The sequence below is a fragment of the Chaetodon auriga genome, chromosome 18 (genome assembly GCF_051107435.1).
Source record: "Chaetodon auriga isolate fChaAug3 chromosome 18, fChaAug3.hap1, whole genome shotgun sequence".
NCBI classification, from domain to species: domain Eukaryota; kingdom Metazoa; phylum Chordata; class Actinopteri; order Chaetodontiformes; family Chaetodontidae; genus Chaetodon; species Chaetodon auriga.
This window is the reverse complement of record NC_135091.1, coordinates 4,347,239-4,361,078: the sequence shown is the minus strand read 5'-3', so window position 1 is coordinate 4,361,078 and position 13,840 is coordinate 4,347,239. Positions and strand designations below refer to the sequence as shown.

The 13,840-nt window shown below is 43.1% G+C and overlaps 1 protein-coding gene across 1 annotated transcript; it reads left to right on the top strand.

Annotated features, from left to right (window-relative positions):
* Nucleotides 1–684: 684 nt before the first annotated feature.
* tmem214 (transmembrane protein 214) lies at nt 685–13,602 on the top strand. The gene is made up of 17 exons (XM_076756797.1): nt 685–938; nt 6,103–6,293; nt 6,583–6,733; nt 6,908–7,042; nt 7,535–7,617; nt 7,932–8,037; nt 9,057–9,138; nt 9,369–9,470; nt 9,620–9,761; nt 10,204–10,295; nt 10,430–10,478; nt 10,730–10,837; nt 11,090–11,207; nt 11,289–11,385; nt 11,617–11,785; nt 11,934–12,085; nt 12,462–13,602. Exons 1-17 carry the CDS (start codon nt 788–790, stop codon nt 12,586–12,588), a joined length of 2,055 nt encoding a protein of 684 aa, XP_076612912.1. The 5' UTR covers nt 685–787; the 3' UTR covers nt 12,589–13,602.
* Nucleotides 13,603–13,840: the final 238 nt, after the last annotated feature.

Genomic DNA, 13,840 nt, shown 5'->3' with positions numbered 1-13,840 from the left:
TTTTCTTGTCACTGTTGTGTATTCATCTCTCAGATCCAGTCTACATCCAGAATAGACCTGAGGGCTAATGAGCAGAACATTTTTAATTTCTGTCCAAAACTGAGTTTCTGTATTCCAAAACACGAAGGAGAAAATGAATTACAGAGCACTGGGTTCGTAAAAAGTCATGTACCTGGGGCTTGGTCTACACTGACTGTATTATTTGAGTATGTCACAATGTTTGAAGCCGTGACAGTGACATGATGAGTGCCATGCTCGTCAGTGTAGGCCTTGTTTGAAGATTATTTGAGGATTTTTTTTAAATGACTTAAAAATGAATGTTTTTAGCTCAACCAGATCATTAATGAATCGCCTTTCAGCTATAGGTTCATTAAATCTGAGTTTATTGGTAAATGCTGGTTCAAATCAAATCAGGCACCATTTTTAAATGTACTGTGAGACAAAACTGTAATTCATTTTAATCAAAACTACCAGCAATTTTGACGTTAACATATCAGGAAACTGAAACTGATTTTGTAATAGTCAGGGTTACTACAGGTAAATCTTTACTATATTCTTAGTAATAACTTAGACTTGTACGGACTTGTCCGGTTCCCTCTGAGAAATGAAACTAACGGTCCAAACGCATCACTCTGACGTCATGCCGACAAAGAGACGTGGCACGCGGACGGTTAAATGATCGGCGCAGTTGGCTGAGCGTCCCGTCGTCGTGTTCCTTTCAGCAGGGAGGAAGTAGCCAGGAAGTCACGGTACCCCGAATTAATAACACCCGATCTGGAGCAGCGACATGGCTTCGAATAATAGCTCAGCCGGCAAATGGGAGGTGGTGAAGAAAGGGAAGAAAAGTAACAGCTCAGGAGGAGCGAAGAACCCGGCTGACAAGAAAAGTGGCAGCGGGGGAAGGAAAGCCCTGAGCGAATCTAACCAGCCATCCAGACGTAAGTGAACATGGCCCTGGATAGACCGCTGTTAGCTGCTCTGTGACCCATTTACCTCACTGCAAAAGTTCAGCTGAAAGGAAGAGGGTGGAGATACCTGATTAGCTGCTTTTACGAACTAAATTGTCTTGTTTAAATTTACTTTTTGTCGTCTTCACGGTGCTGATGGAAATGACGGTGGCTAGCAGCTAACCGTATCTGATTTGACAAGCTAGCCACTGTAGCATAGCATCGCGCAGTAACGCTACTTTCTACGACTATTTTTTTATTGAGCCTCTCGAGGGTTGTCAGTTTCTCTGCATGGCTATGGTTAACCTTATCTGCCGATACCGTAATTTCAAAATAGCTAAAATGCTAGAATGAATTGCTAGCCAACCAGCTTGACTTGTGCGGTTAGCTTGCTAGCAGCCTTTCAAGCAGTGTGTCAACACAGGCAACGTCATCACCGAGGAGCCGCATCTCTGAAGCATGTGCTAAAGGTTTCTGTGACCTTTCTGTCTTTGCTCTGCTGGTACACCTTTAAATGCATCTCTAGTGTGTTTTTACAGTCAAACTGAATCCTAGAACGTTGAGTTAATTAGGATTTTCCATTTGCTGAGCCTACAGGAACAGCTGTCACTGTTCTGAATGGGCATTTATCGGTGTGGTTACCCCATGCTCCTCCTTTTGCATGATATTTTAATTGATAAAGATAAAATAATCTGTGTCTTTCTTGCTATCACCAAATCTAATGAAGAGAACAAACCAAAAAAATTAATTAATGATACTAACAAGTGACTTATTGTTTATGTAACCGCAGCCGGATATAAGTTATTCCTCTGCTGTTGTCCAAACATTATTACAAAACATGTTGCACTGGTTGGCATGTGATTTCATTTTCATGAACATTGGACATTTGCTGGTCTCATAAAGATTAGTGGCCAGCTGTTTTTGAAGTATTTCACCTTCGGTAAGAATGAATGGGCTTGTGTCTTAGTGCCACAGACAGTTTAGGGAAGTAAGACAGTAAGAGCCCTGAAAACTTGATCTTACTGTGTGTCAGCTTGAGCCAGCCTCCAATGAAGCACAACATCAGCTGACATGATAAGGGCATGGTAACGGTATGTCATGGTTTATACCTGATTTTGAAGCCCTGTCTTTATGATTGGACCCCGTGTTAAAATCGGGTTTCAAGATCTTCTTTATCAGTTTTGTCAAATCCTGAAATAATTTTTGTTTAATCAAATGAGCATACAGTGAACCTCAGGCCAGATAGTGTTCTTGTACAGAAAAACTGTTTGTTGCTGAGAAAGTGGGAGAAACTGGTAATTAATAGGAACCAGTCAGCTCATTTTTGCCCCAGAGACCCCAGCAGGTTAATCTGCCCATAGAAAACACCACAGTAACTAAATTAGCTCTGGTATCCAGTTATGATTCCCAAGCCAGTAGAACATGATTACACACCTCTGATGGATTGTTTTGTTTTGTATTTAGCATTTCATGCTGTAAACCCAGCAGCAGCTACCGCACCCTCTCCACAGGTATGGCTGTGACTTCAGTAATGGGTGACAGAGAGGATTAGCTCTCACTCGGCTACTGCTGTTTGTTTATGCACCAGTCTTATCAGTGTGTCCGCCCGTCCAAAGTCTGTCTGGTCACAGTGACTGTCATTGATGAAGTGGTGTCAAGGTTTTGTCCACAAGAAATACACTTCAGTTTTTGATATATAAGCTCTCTAATCAGCATAGGACGTAAGTTAAGTATTTAATCTAAATTGTGATTAACAAAGTGTAACCGGGGTCATACTTTCCCCTGAGGTGTGCTTCAGCATTACCAGGCTCTGCAAGTAATTAGATTAATACTGAACTCTTAAAGATGATTAATATTAAACTTAACAAGCCAAATCTCAGGTTATTCCCTTTGAGACTTCCATACTTGAATCATGAGACTGTTGAGTGAGTCTGTGGTTTTGGCATGTTCAAAAATAATCCTCCTGCCTCAAGTTCGGCTTGAGGCTTTTGTATCTGTTAGAGCAAGCTGTGTGGGTTGTGTGTCTTCACAAGGCAACACGAGAGGGGAAAAATTTGCTTATGTAATGTTTGACTTTGCTCGAAACAGTTTTTAAAATGTGAGACTAGACATATTATTTATTAATGAGCCAAGATCCATCTTCTTAAATCACTGGAGGCTTTGCCCTCCAGCCTTGAGTTGAGTTAACTTCATAATGTCTGTGACTGCATTTTGCACACATAACTTCACCATGAAGAGGTCATATATAAGACAACAGATATGATACCTACAGTATATTGGGCTCTCACATTACCTTCTCAACAAGTTATACAGTATCTGATAAGGGCTTTTCTTTCAACAGAAGTGATTACGTCAAGTCCAAAATGTTATTTGGGTGATTTGTATGCCACATGCTAACCTTTTACAACACAGTTCTTGTGTTTCTTAATGCTGCCAGACAAGCTGGAAATCCCACAGTGAGGACAGGATGCATGAAGAAAGAAATGTGACCAGATAAGCAATACTTGCCTTGCTGTGTTCTGTTCTGTTGTGGAGAAGTGTCTGAAAGTGGTTTGCTCTGCATCTATATGTGAAGCATCTTGTCAGCTATTCTTCTGCTGGTGTGAGAATCCATTCGAGTCCACCCACCCTGTAAGACAGCCATGTTTGGTACATCTACTCAGATTACACCCCACCACGACACCAAGACCCGCTGCTCACAGATGCCAGGACAGTGTCTGAAGTCACTCACTCATTCAATCATTCACTCATTCTCTGCTCTACTTATATAGTAGACACTGAATGGTTTGCTCTGAAGTGGTTGGTACTGTAAACTGAGATTACAAACACTGATGGATCATCGTCATTTCACATCAGGCGCACAGTCATAGAGTGCATATTTTTTTTATTGAGCTGTGTTCTTGGACACCTGATCCAATGAAGGCCTACACATCGTCACATCACATCATCAGTACATACAGGTGTTCATTAACAGAGCTTGATCAAAACATCTTTAAGACATGTGCACTGGAAAACATATTTTGTCCATTGTTATGACTAAAGCAGTCATATTTTAAAGACTGTAGAGATGCTAAATCCTTCAAGGTCACTGAGACAGTAGGGAGGAAAGAAGAGTAATTGCACCCTCTACAAGGACACAGGATGAACAGTCTTGAATTTAGCATTCACACGGTGTCACGTCTGCATGCCAGCAGCCACCGAAACACTAACAAAGTTTACATGTTTCCCATGAATTGATAATAAACAACCGTGAAGTGATGCATTTAATTTCACCTCTAATCAGAGAAAGAGCCTGACCAGAGTAAAGATGCATCATAATTTAATCAGAATAGTGAAGATGATTTGAAAAGTACATGGTGTAAACTACTCTGCAGGTGAAAATTGGCTTTCTCTCCTACATATTTCCATTTTCTTTTTATTCTCTATTCTCCTCCTTTGTTTGTTTAACTTGAACTAATTCAAACAAGTTGGCGTGAGAAGACACTCCTCTGGTGGCAAATCTCCAAATGGATTGTTTGCATGATGCTGTTCTTTTTTAATGATTTTAACCAGATTCTTGGATAATCAGATAATACATTCTGACAAAATGGTTTTTCTATTAGAAAGTATGAAAGAAATGATGATTCAAAGTAATTGAAATAACTTTAAAGTTGATTTCTAAAGCAAAACCACTGTGCAGATAATAAATATCATTGGTTTGTGCCCAGCTCTCCTCCTGTCATCGAACAAGTGTTGATTCATTTGTTGTCGTCACCCTGTGCCTCAGCACATTTCTATGAAGTTACCATTTACATATTTGAGTTACATATATTTTGACGGGGAATGACTCTGAGCTCCGTCTGCCTGTTGAGATGCATTTATTTCAGTTCAGGGAAGTGAAAAATAATCCTGTCTGACCAACATCTGAGTAGGGATGTTATGGTGAACACTGCCGCTGTAATGAAACAAGTCCCGTCTTTGCTTTCCAGCCCTGTGTTGTGCCGACACACACACACACACACACACAGACTCAATATAGATTCAGATTTGTCAGCAACATGTTCAGCTGAATGATCAGTGAACAACTGGTGACATCTGTCGGCACTGACTCAAGTCTGTGGGTGGGTCTGAGTGGGATTCTTGTGTGCAGCCATGTGGATCCTTACTACCACATCCAACAATAATATAACCTATAAGCCTGATGTAGCTTATTCCTCTGTGCCATGGACCTCCATTATTGTCCAAAAACTATTAAAAACAAATAAACGAGCCATAATGTTGCACCGGGTGACATATTTCTTCATTACAATGAAGATGGGCACTGACTGAACCCCACATACATGTTCCTGCTGCTAGTACAACATGTGTATTAACTGCAGCTGAAAATCCCCAGCAAATGCAGCAAATTTCCTCCAGTAAAATAAAATTTACTAAAAACAACTATGTCCAGCTGGTAGGAAATAATTATGCTAAACAAAGAAACTGTATGTTTGTGACCAGTTTACTTTACGTATGTCTTCCCTAGGAAAGAATGAGGGCCACAGACAGTAAGTCAGACAGTACTGACGGACTAAGACATTGGTTTTGGTCTTTTCATGGGATTTGTTGACAACAAAGAAGTGTGGGATGACGTCAGCCTTATCCTTTTCAGAAGCTTTTACATTTGTGAGGATAAAAAAATAAAAGTAATTTAAAATACTGAAATGATTAAAAACTGGAAACAGGATTGTTTTGATGTTTAATATTAGTGTACAGGCCTAACATAATCTGTATTAGCTACCTCAGAACACACAGTATGTTGGTGTTGGCCTTCAAAACTGCTCAAGCTCTAATATGAACTCAGCTGAATTGGACACAGTTTGTTTACAAATGGGGTCTTAATGAGTAACACAGAGGGGTAGTTGGAATGCTGCTGGTGCTTAACTATTCCTTTGTGAACTGTAATGAGTGTTGCATGAATATCGTCTGGGATAATAACAGCCCATTATGCAAGTCTTAGAGGGAGGGTGGACCCAGTGAGTGCGAGGGGAGGGGATTGCTGCGGTTTCATGGATTAACTTCATGTTCAGGACACAGGGTGGATATAAGGAAGTGTTACAGACGACCAAAGAAGTTGAGGAAGAGGCTCATATCTGCACAGAGGCGTGTCTAACCGCTGCTGCCTTGTTTCCTTCAGCACCCCTGAAGATGTCAGAGACTCTGTACGACGGCTTCGAGAAGATGGCAAAGAAACAGAACAAGGAGCAGGTCCCACCGCCGGCCGAGCCTGAAAATAAGAAGCCCTCAAATAAACCATCCAAGAAATCACACTCCAGCAACACAGTCGCCCCTGCAGCTCACAAGACCCTCGAGGAAGCCTTCAGAGCCGTGAGTGCCGCACACGTTTTCTCTCATTGGATCGACAGTCTTATTGAAACTGATCATTTGTCATCAAAGTGGTGTAAGAGTTTAGCTGATCTTAGTCAGTAGATAGAAAGATAAAAGATCGATGTAAAAACCAAACATATGTTCATACAAACGCGCACACATATTTCTGCATTGTGGCATGTTCAAATCAAACTGTCACATGCTGAAATGCGGCTGCATCTTTGCATAATGGACGTGTTGTTTCTGAGTGTACAGCCTGAGTGTTTTCTCTGTTTTGTGCTCTTTTTAGTTGGATGTTGGGGACCTGAAGCAGCAGTTGGCTCACAGTCAGACCCTGTTTCCAGAAAACCCATCAGTGTGGGTCAAAGACCTGGCAGGATACCTCAACCTCAAACTGACTGCACCAGAGACCGAGCCCACGCTGAGCAGCTACGCTCACGGTCGGTCACGCTCGGACTTTATTCTGCTTTAAACAGAGATCAAGAAGAAAATACTGTGCTCATTCAATACCGTACTTCACTATGTGGTGTTAAAGGTTTCTGCAGGGCACTGATCAAAAAAATCAAAAGACAACATGTATATAATGTCTATTTTTTCTGCCGTCTTGTCCCCAGACTACCCATACTGCCTTATAGGAAAGGAGCTGAAGGGCGTGATCAAAGGCCTCATCGGACGCTGCGGTGACTTTCTGCCAGATTTCTTCGACCACTGTGTTTATACTATGCTCAGGGAGCTGGACAGACAGTCAGGTACTGTAGGTGTAAGAGCTCACAGGGGAGGTTGAAAGTCAGGTCACCTGGCTCACAGCTGCTATCAGTTCTGATAATGCATCACGGACTGACATATTGAAAACCCTTTTTTCATGACAGTACAGTGGAGACGCAAACCTTTAGATGTTGCTGTTCTGTGAAGACAGTTGAAATGCTCAGTGACTGTTAAATCAGTGTGTGTTTTTAAGTGTTTTATGGGACCTCTTGGCCTTTATTTAACAGGAGACAGTAGTGACAGGAAATGAGGTTAGAGAGAAAAAAGGCTCAGCCGGACTTGAACCAGGGTACACTGTAATTACATGGTCAGCATCTCAGACCCCAGGGCCACCAGGGCGCTTCATGAAAGCAGTATTTTACCTTGATTTGCTCATGGTCAGAGTATATGGGGATCATCACGTTCAACGTTAAAGAACAGATTTAAAGCACAGCCTGAAAAATACCCAACAGCCTTTTCTCTCTCCTTTTCTCCAGGAGAACCTCTGCATGGCTACAGAGTTTGCATTCAGACAATCCTACAGGACAAACCCAAAATAGCCACCCAAAACCTGCCAGAGGTGAGTGACTCTGTGTGTGTGTGTGTGTGTGTGTGTGTGTGTGTGTGTGTGTGTGTGTGTGTGTGTGTGTGTGTGTGTGTGTGTGTGTGTGTGTGTGTGTGTGTGCGTGCGTGCGTGTGCGTGTGTGTGTGTGTGTCCTTGAGTCCTGCAGATTTCTGCCTCACTGCCCTTGTCTGCTCTGAATGTGCAGTTGCTTTCTTTTCTGAAAACTGGTTTCTTTCGCTGTGTTAGTTCTGTTGTTCGACGTGCTGGGGATTTGTCTTTTGCAATAACCTTGCAGTGATATGTTGAAATATCCTTCCCTCCCCCTCTAGTATTTGGAGTTGTTGCGGTCAGTTCAGAATCGTCCAGTCAAGTGTTTGACCATCATGTGGGCTCTTGGCCAAGCTGGATTTTATGACCTCAGCCAGGGACTAAGAGGTAATAGACAGTCACACATTCACCCAAAGAATTTCTATACATTCTCACACAACTACAAAGCACACTCTTTTAGATTTGTAGATGCAGTATTTCGTCATCCCCTGCACTGTATTAGTCCTCATCTGCATCTCCCCTTTCTCCCACTTTCCCAACATGTGCTGACTGAAATTCAGGGTTGGGGTTAGTGAAGCAACAGTGCACATTAGAGCAGTTAACACATCCTCTGACGGCCATCTGTGAGCTTAAACACATGGTAACTTCAAAAATTCAGCTGCTGCTCAAGGTCTTTGCCTGGCATTTGGTTCGGCTGTGAGGTGGGAGAGAGGTGGGTGTTACTGCGTGGGCATGGGAGGATGAATATTCTTGGAAAATTACATAACAACCTTTATCTGCAAAATAAGACTATCATTCGAGTCGCCCAAGGCAAAGAGAGACAATTCAACTCATTCTGAAGCTGTTCTAAAAAGCTGCAAATGCAAATGTTCTGTATATTATCTTGGTGTTGGTGTATTTAATCAGAGTAAAACACCAAGATGTGAAGAAAACCCAGTTTAGGAACACTCTGATCTTGTTATTGAATTGAAAAAGCAATCAAAAGAGCCAACAAGAGCACAAGACTTGAGCTCTTACTGAAATATTTCCAGGGCAACATGCAGCGGATGTGGGGAAAGAATGATACGTACAACAGTGAAGGTCACAACAACAAATGACAGCAGTTTAACATTAAAGACCGACGTAACAGTGAAGTATGTAAGGGATGATTTGACACAGGAGAACTGCCTGCGGAGCTCATGCATCCTTCATGCTGCTGCAGTTTTCTCCACATTAGCCAACTCTGTGTTTGTTGTCTCACCGCGTTACTTAAATAATTAAACATACAAGAACAAAAGCCATGTTTCACTGCTGTACTTGCTCCGGGCGTTTCAGAATTAACAGCTGAAAAGGCCGACTGTTAACATCTTTAATGGCAGAACTAAAAGTTCCCGTGTGATGAATGAAGCTCTTGATCTGTGTTTCAGTGTGGCTGGGCATCATGCTGCCTGTGCTGGGAGTCAAGTCGTTGTCTTCTTATGCCATTGCATATCTGGAGAGACTCCTCCTGTAAGTCTTTCTGAGAGTTATGTGTCATGAATGTGATGTAAAATACAAGAAACAGATTATTTTCTTTTCATTACACCTGTGATTACCTCATATTGTGTCTCTTGGGAATAATGTCCTTTTCATTTTGAAAACAGTCCAAAGATCAGACTGACACTTGAGAACGTACGTTTGACTAAATTAAACTGTGCTTTGACTTCACTAAGACCGGCTTTATGTTCTTCTTTTCCCAGACTTCATGCAAACCTGACAAAGGGATTTGGCATCATGGGTCCTAAAGAGTTCTTTCCTTTACTGGATTTTGCCTTCATGCCTAAGAATGCCCTGTCATCAAGGTGAGTGTAACCCAGTGTAAACACTGATACCCACGTATCAGGAATACGTGGGTGAAGAGCCTCAACGAGCCTCCTTTTTATCCTCCGGTCACTCGTTTGTCCACCTGTATGGTTACTGTCCAACTAAGAGAAATCATGTTTGTGTTCAGCCTGCAGGAACAGCTGAGGCGTCTGTACCCTCGCCTGAAGGTCCTCGCGTTTGGAGCCAAACCCGAGAGCACATTACACACATACCTGCCGTCGTTTCTGTCCAGAGCCACGCCTCACTGTCCAGATGACATGAAGAGAGAGGTGAGACACACGCACACTTCATGTGTGGTGGACTTTAAAGTGAACTTTCTATGTAATACTACTGCTGCAGAAGTCAACGTTTCGCAGCAGAACTCATATTGATAAGTGACCTATCATACAGTAGGTTGTTGGAGCCTCATTTTGGTGATTGGTGTCATAAACAATCAAGATAGCTTATTGGCAAATGGTTAAGCTTGAAGGGAAATGTATTGCTGCTGACAAAGTACAGCATTTCCTGGTCTGCCATTGAATTTCACAGTTGTACCAGTACTTATGCAACAATAGCTGAAAGACATATTCTTCTTAAGTCTTAAGACCGTCATAAAACTCACTGTCTGTCCCGTATGAGCTTAAAGAAGGCATTATAATTGAATCAGAAATGGAGAATTGAGTCTTTCCGTCTCTCTTTCTTCCTCTCTCTCTCTCTCATGTCTTCTTGCAGCTGCTCAGCAGTATGACGGAGTGTTTGTGTGTGGATGTGCAGAGTCTTGGAGTGTGGAGGCAGCTCTACACCAAACACTTACCCCAGTCCAGGTGAGTCACTCACATTTGACTGTTTCCTTCTAAACTGTGAGAGTAGAAGAAGAATGGCTCCTGTCATGTGTCTGGACTTCAGCCCTTTCTACACTGATAGCTCGCGCTGACCTCCTCTCTCTTTTCTTCTGCAGTCTGCTGTTGAACCATTTATTAAAGTCCTGGAATACCCTGCCGCCAAAGGTACGACTCCTGCCACGAGGTGTGATGCTTCATAAACCAAACTCAGCTCCCTGGAGACGCTTTAATTAGAGCATTAGGGCACGTTTTAGCTCCTGCTGCCACAGAGAGTCACGGCTTCCTTAATAAATCGAGGCTCAGAGTGATGCAGCGAGCAGACAGAAGAACAAACTGTGATTCTTCTGGAAACGTGTAAACTCTCCTTCATGGTATGTTGGATCATCCTGTGTTTGACTAGTTGTTCTTTATTTTAGCTCCGGAAGAACCTTGAAGAAACAATCCAGTCTTTCAGAGTGACCAATGAGGAGATGAGAGACGCCGTTGAATCTCAGGACCTTCAGGAGTGCAATAACCTGTGCCAGGTGAGACAGACGGTCCCTGAAAAACAGAATTAAGCCACAAAGGAATTTTTATGGCTCCATACAGGCGGCAGACCACGGTGGCTGAAGGCAGTGTGTTTTTGGGTTTAGCCAGAAAATACACTTAATACTTGACTAACTGCTAACCCCACTTTGATTCATGAAGCACCTCTAGAATAATAAACTATGAATGTATCTTCATCAGCTGATGTCCCAGTGAAGTGTTCAGCTCAGTCTTTCCTCTCCTGCCTCCAGAATCTGCAGGTAAAGATGCGTGGCCGGGGCTTCCCCTGGTACAAACTGCTCATGGTTCTGCTTGTGTTTGTCGCCGGCTTCATCGCTCATGACGTCAGATCCCACGGCTCCTTCACAGGTGCGAGTCCTGCCCGCTCGTCGCCGCCACTCGTCTCCGTGTTTGTTTTCGATGTCTGATGACGTGCGTTGTGTGTTTCAGATTCCACCACAGCCAGGCATCTTCGCAGCTCAGGGGTCACAGCTGTGTCTCAGCAGGCCTGGAGCAAAATAACAGTGTACACCAAACAGGGCTTCAGGTATACAGCACTAGATTTAATTCTGGCATGTTTGCAAATTGAATTTAGTTCAAATGTTCTGGATAGAAATGAGATTGGTGCATTTCAAAGATGCAGTAGATTACAGTGGTAAAGATGATGACAACACAAGTGACACTTTGAAAACCAGCAGGTAATCTTTAAACTCACCATTCATGCAAATGAAGCATTTAAGTCATGTCTGCATTTTGTGTGTTTTTGTATCCTCTGCAGCTGGTTGGAGACAAACACTCCTCATTATTACTCCGAGTGTGTGCGGGTTGTGGGACCACTTATGGAGCAAGGTTTGGAAAAGGCAAAGACAGCAGCCGTCTTCATCTCCGAAAACACCACACAGTTTATTCTGTGGGTGAAAGAAAAGACCCCACAGGCCATAGAGTGGGTACGTCTGCAGAGATGCTGCTGTTTGTTCAGCTCATTGAAGTCTTAAAGAGACATACTGAATCTTTTCTCCTGAGTCAAAGACTTAGAGCTAATAAGAGGGAGCAGTCGTGTTGACTGGTGTCTTACCTGTCTGTATCTTTGCCCAGGTGAACACCAACACTCCAGACAGTGTGTTCCAGGTGTTGGCATATTTGAAGGAGCTCCTCCTCCTCCTCCATCAGAACTACATCCTGCCAGCGCTGGCGTACATGTCTGACCTGCTGCAGCGAGCATGGACCAACCTGCAGGACTCCTGCAAGTCAGTACCTTCAGGCATCTTTTTACTTGGCTTCAATTTTGAACATTTTGGGGTTTTGGACTGTTGGTGGGACCAAACAAGCAGTCTGAAGATGCCCTCTTCCACTATAGGAAACTGTAACAGTAGTTTATTTAAAAAGAGGACGGGCAGTTAAGTTTGATATTTAACTGTTGTTTCGTCACAGCTTGTGACGACACTGTGACTTCCTGCTTCTCTGCAACCAGTTTATAAGTTATTTAGGTATTTTCCAACTAAAATATTGTTTGTAAATCACTCGTATGAAAGTAGGTAGTAGTTGCTAAGAGCAAGGGAACGACTTTACATCTTTTTTTACCCGTCAGTTTAAGATTAAACGTGCTTTTCTTTGCCTCTGCAGCGGCGAGGTGTCCGTGTCGTGTCTGCAGGGCCACGCTTTGTCCTTCACCAACTCGACGTGGCAGCTGCTCCAACACACAACCTCGGCCATCAAGACGTGGGCTCAGGAGCTGCTGACACGAGCATGATGACGTCGCAGACGCTGACTGATTTACACACACACACACAATGTACACACACGGAGTTATCCTCACACACACACTGACCCAATCTGTGGCTGCCTTTCGGTGCGTCGGCTCCCCTCTCAAGCCGTGATTGGACACTGTGGGGGTCAGACAAACAAATGCTCACCTAAAAGGACCCTCTGTCTCCTGTTTTGGCTAAATTTTTAGATCAGTTTGCCGTTGTATAGATGTTTTTTTCTACCAATCCTTTTGTCACTGCTGGATGCAGAGGTCGTACCTCTCTCTATCCCTGAGTTTTCTACTGCAAATTTCAGCTCTTGCTTTAACCTTTGGGTTAAACAAATTGTGTAATTTATAGAAAATGTAGGTTTGTAGATGATTTATAAACCATTTTTATTTAAAGATGCGTAAAGATGTGTTATGTGAAAACTTGGTAAAGGACAGGGAAAAGACCAAAACACATATTCCAGACTTCCCCAGGCTGCTGAAGGCCTTGTCAGCTAACTTGAGGACCACTTCATCTCCCACACTTGGTTCAGATGCTGTATGGTTGTGTGTGTCAGGCTCCGCAAAGCACTCTTCAGACCTGAGATGCTGTCCCGTCTGTGGGCAGCTCACAAAATAAAGCCTTCAACATGAAAGATGGTGCGGGGAAAAGGTCACATCTGCCGGTGGATTGACTCCTTCAGAAGATTTTCAGTGGACAGCGTAACCCAAAACAGACCAGGAGTCTCACATCAGTCCAAAAGGTCCAGAAGAAGAAGAACTCTACCTGCTGTGTTGTCCGCCTGCACATCTCCTCGTCTTGTCTGCCGCTTCGTCATCTGTGCGCTGTCTCTCCTGCTTCTTCGGTTGCCATCAGCAGCTCAACGCCTGAGCTGGAAGCAGCACTGTGGTTGTTTCTGAACAGCTGATTCACTAACCCTTCCCCCGTAAACAGGATGTTTGGACGGACACGGCAATGACTAATGTCTTACTTTTCAATGTAAATGATTTATAATAAAGACTTCAATCCCATTCACTGGTTAGTTATTTGATTTGGTGGAAATTTGAACATCTATAACTCCACGGTGACACTGCAACATGCAGTATGATGGAAGCTCCTGACAGGCCACTAAATGGGCTTTGTGGTGGTTTTGTTGACTGTTTCCAAAATCAGTAATGAACTGTGAACCCTACGAATATAACTTCCATCATATAAATTACAACATAGCAAGGCTGGGACTGGGAATAGCAGGGCTCTCAATTAGCTTTT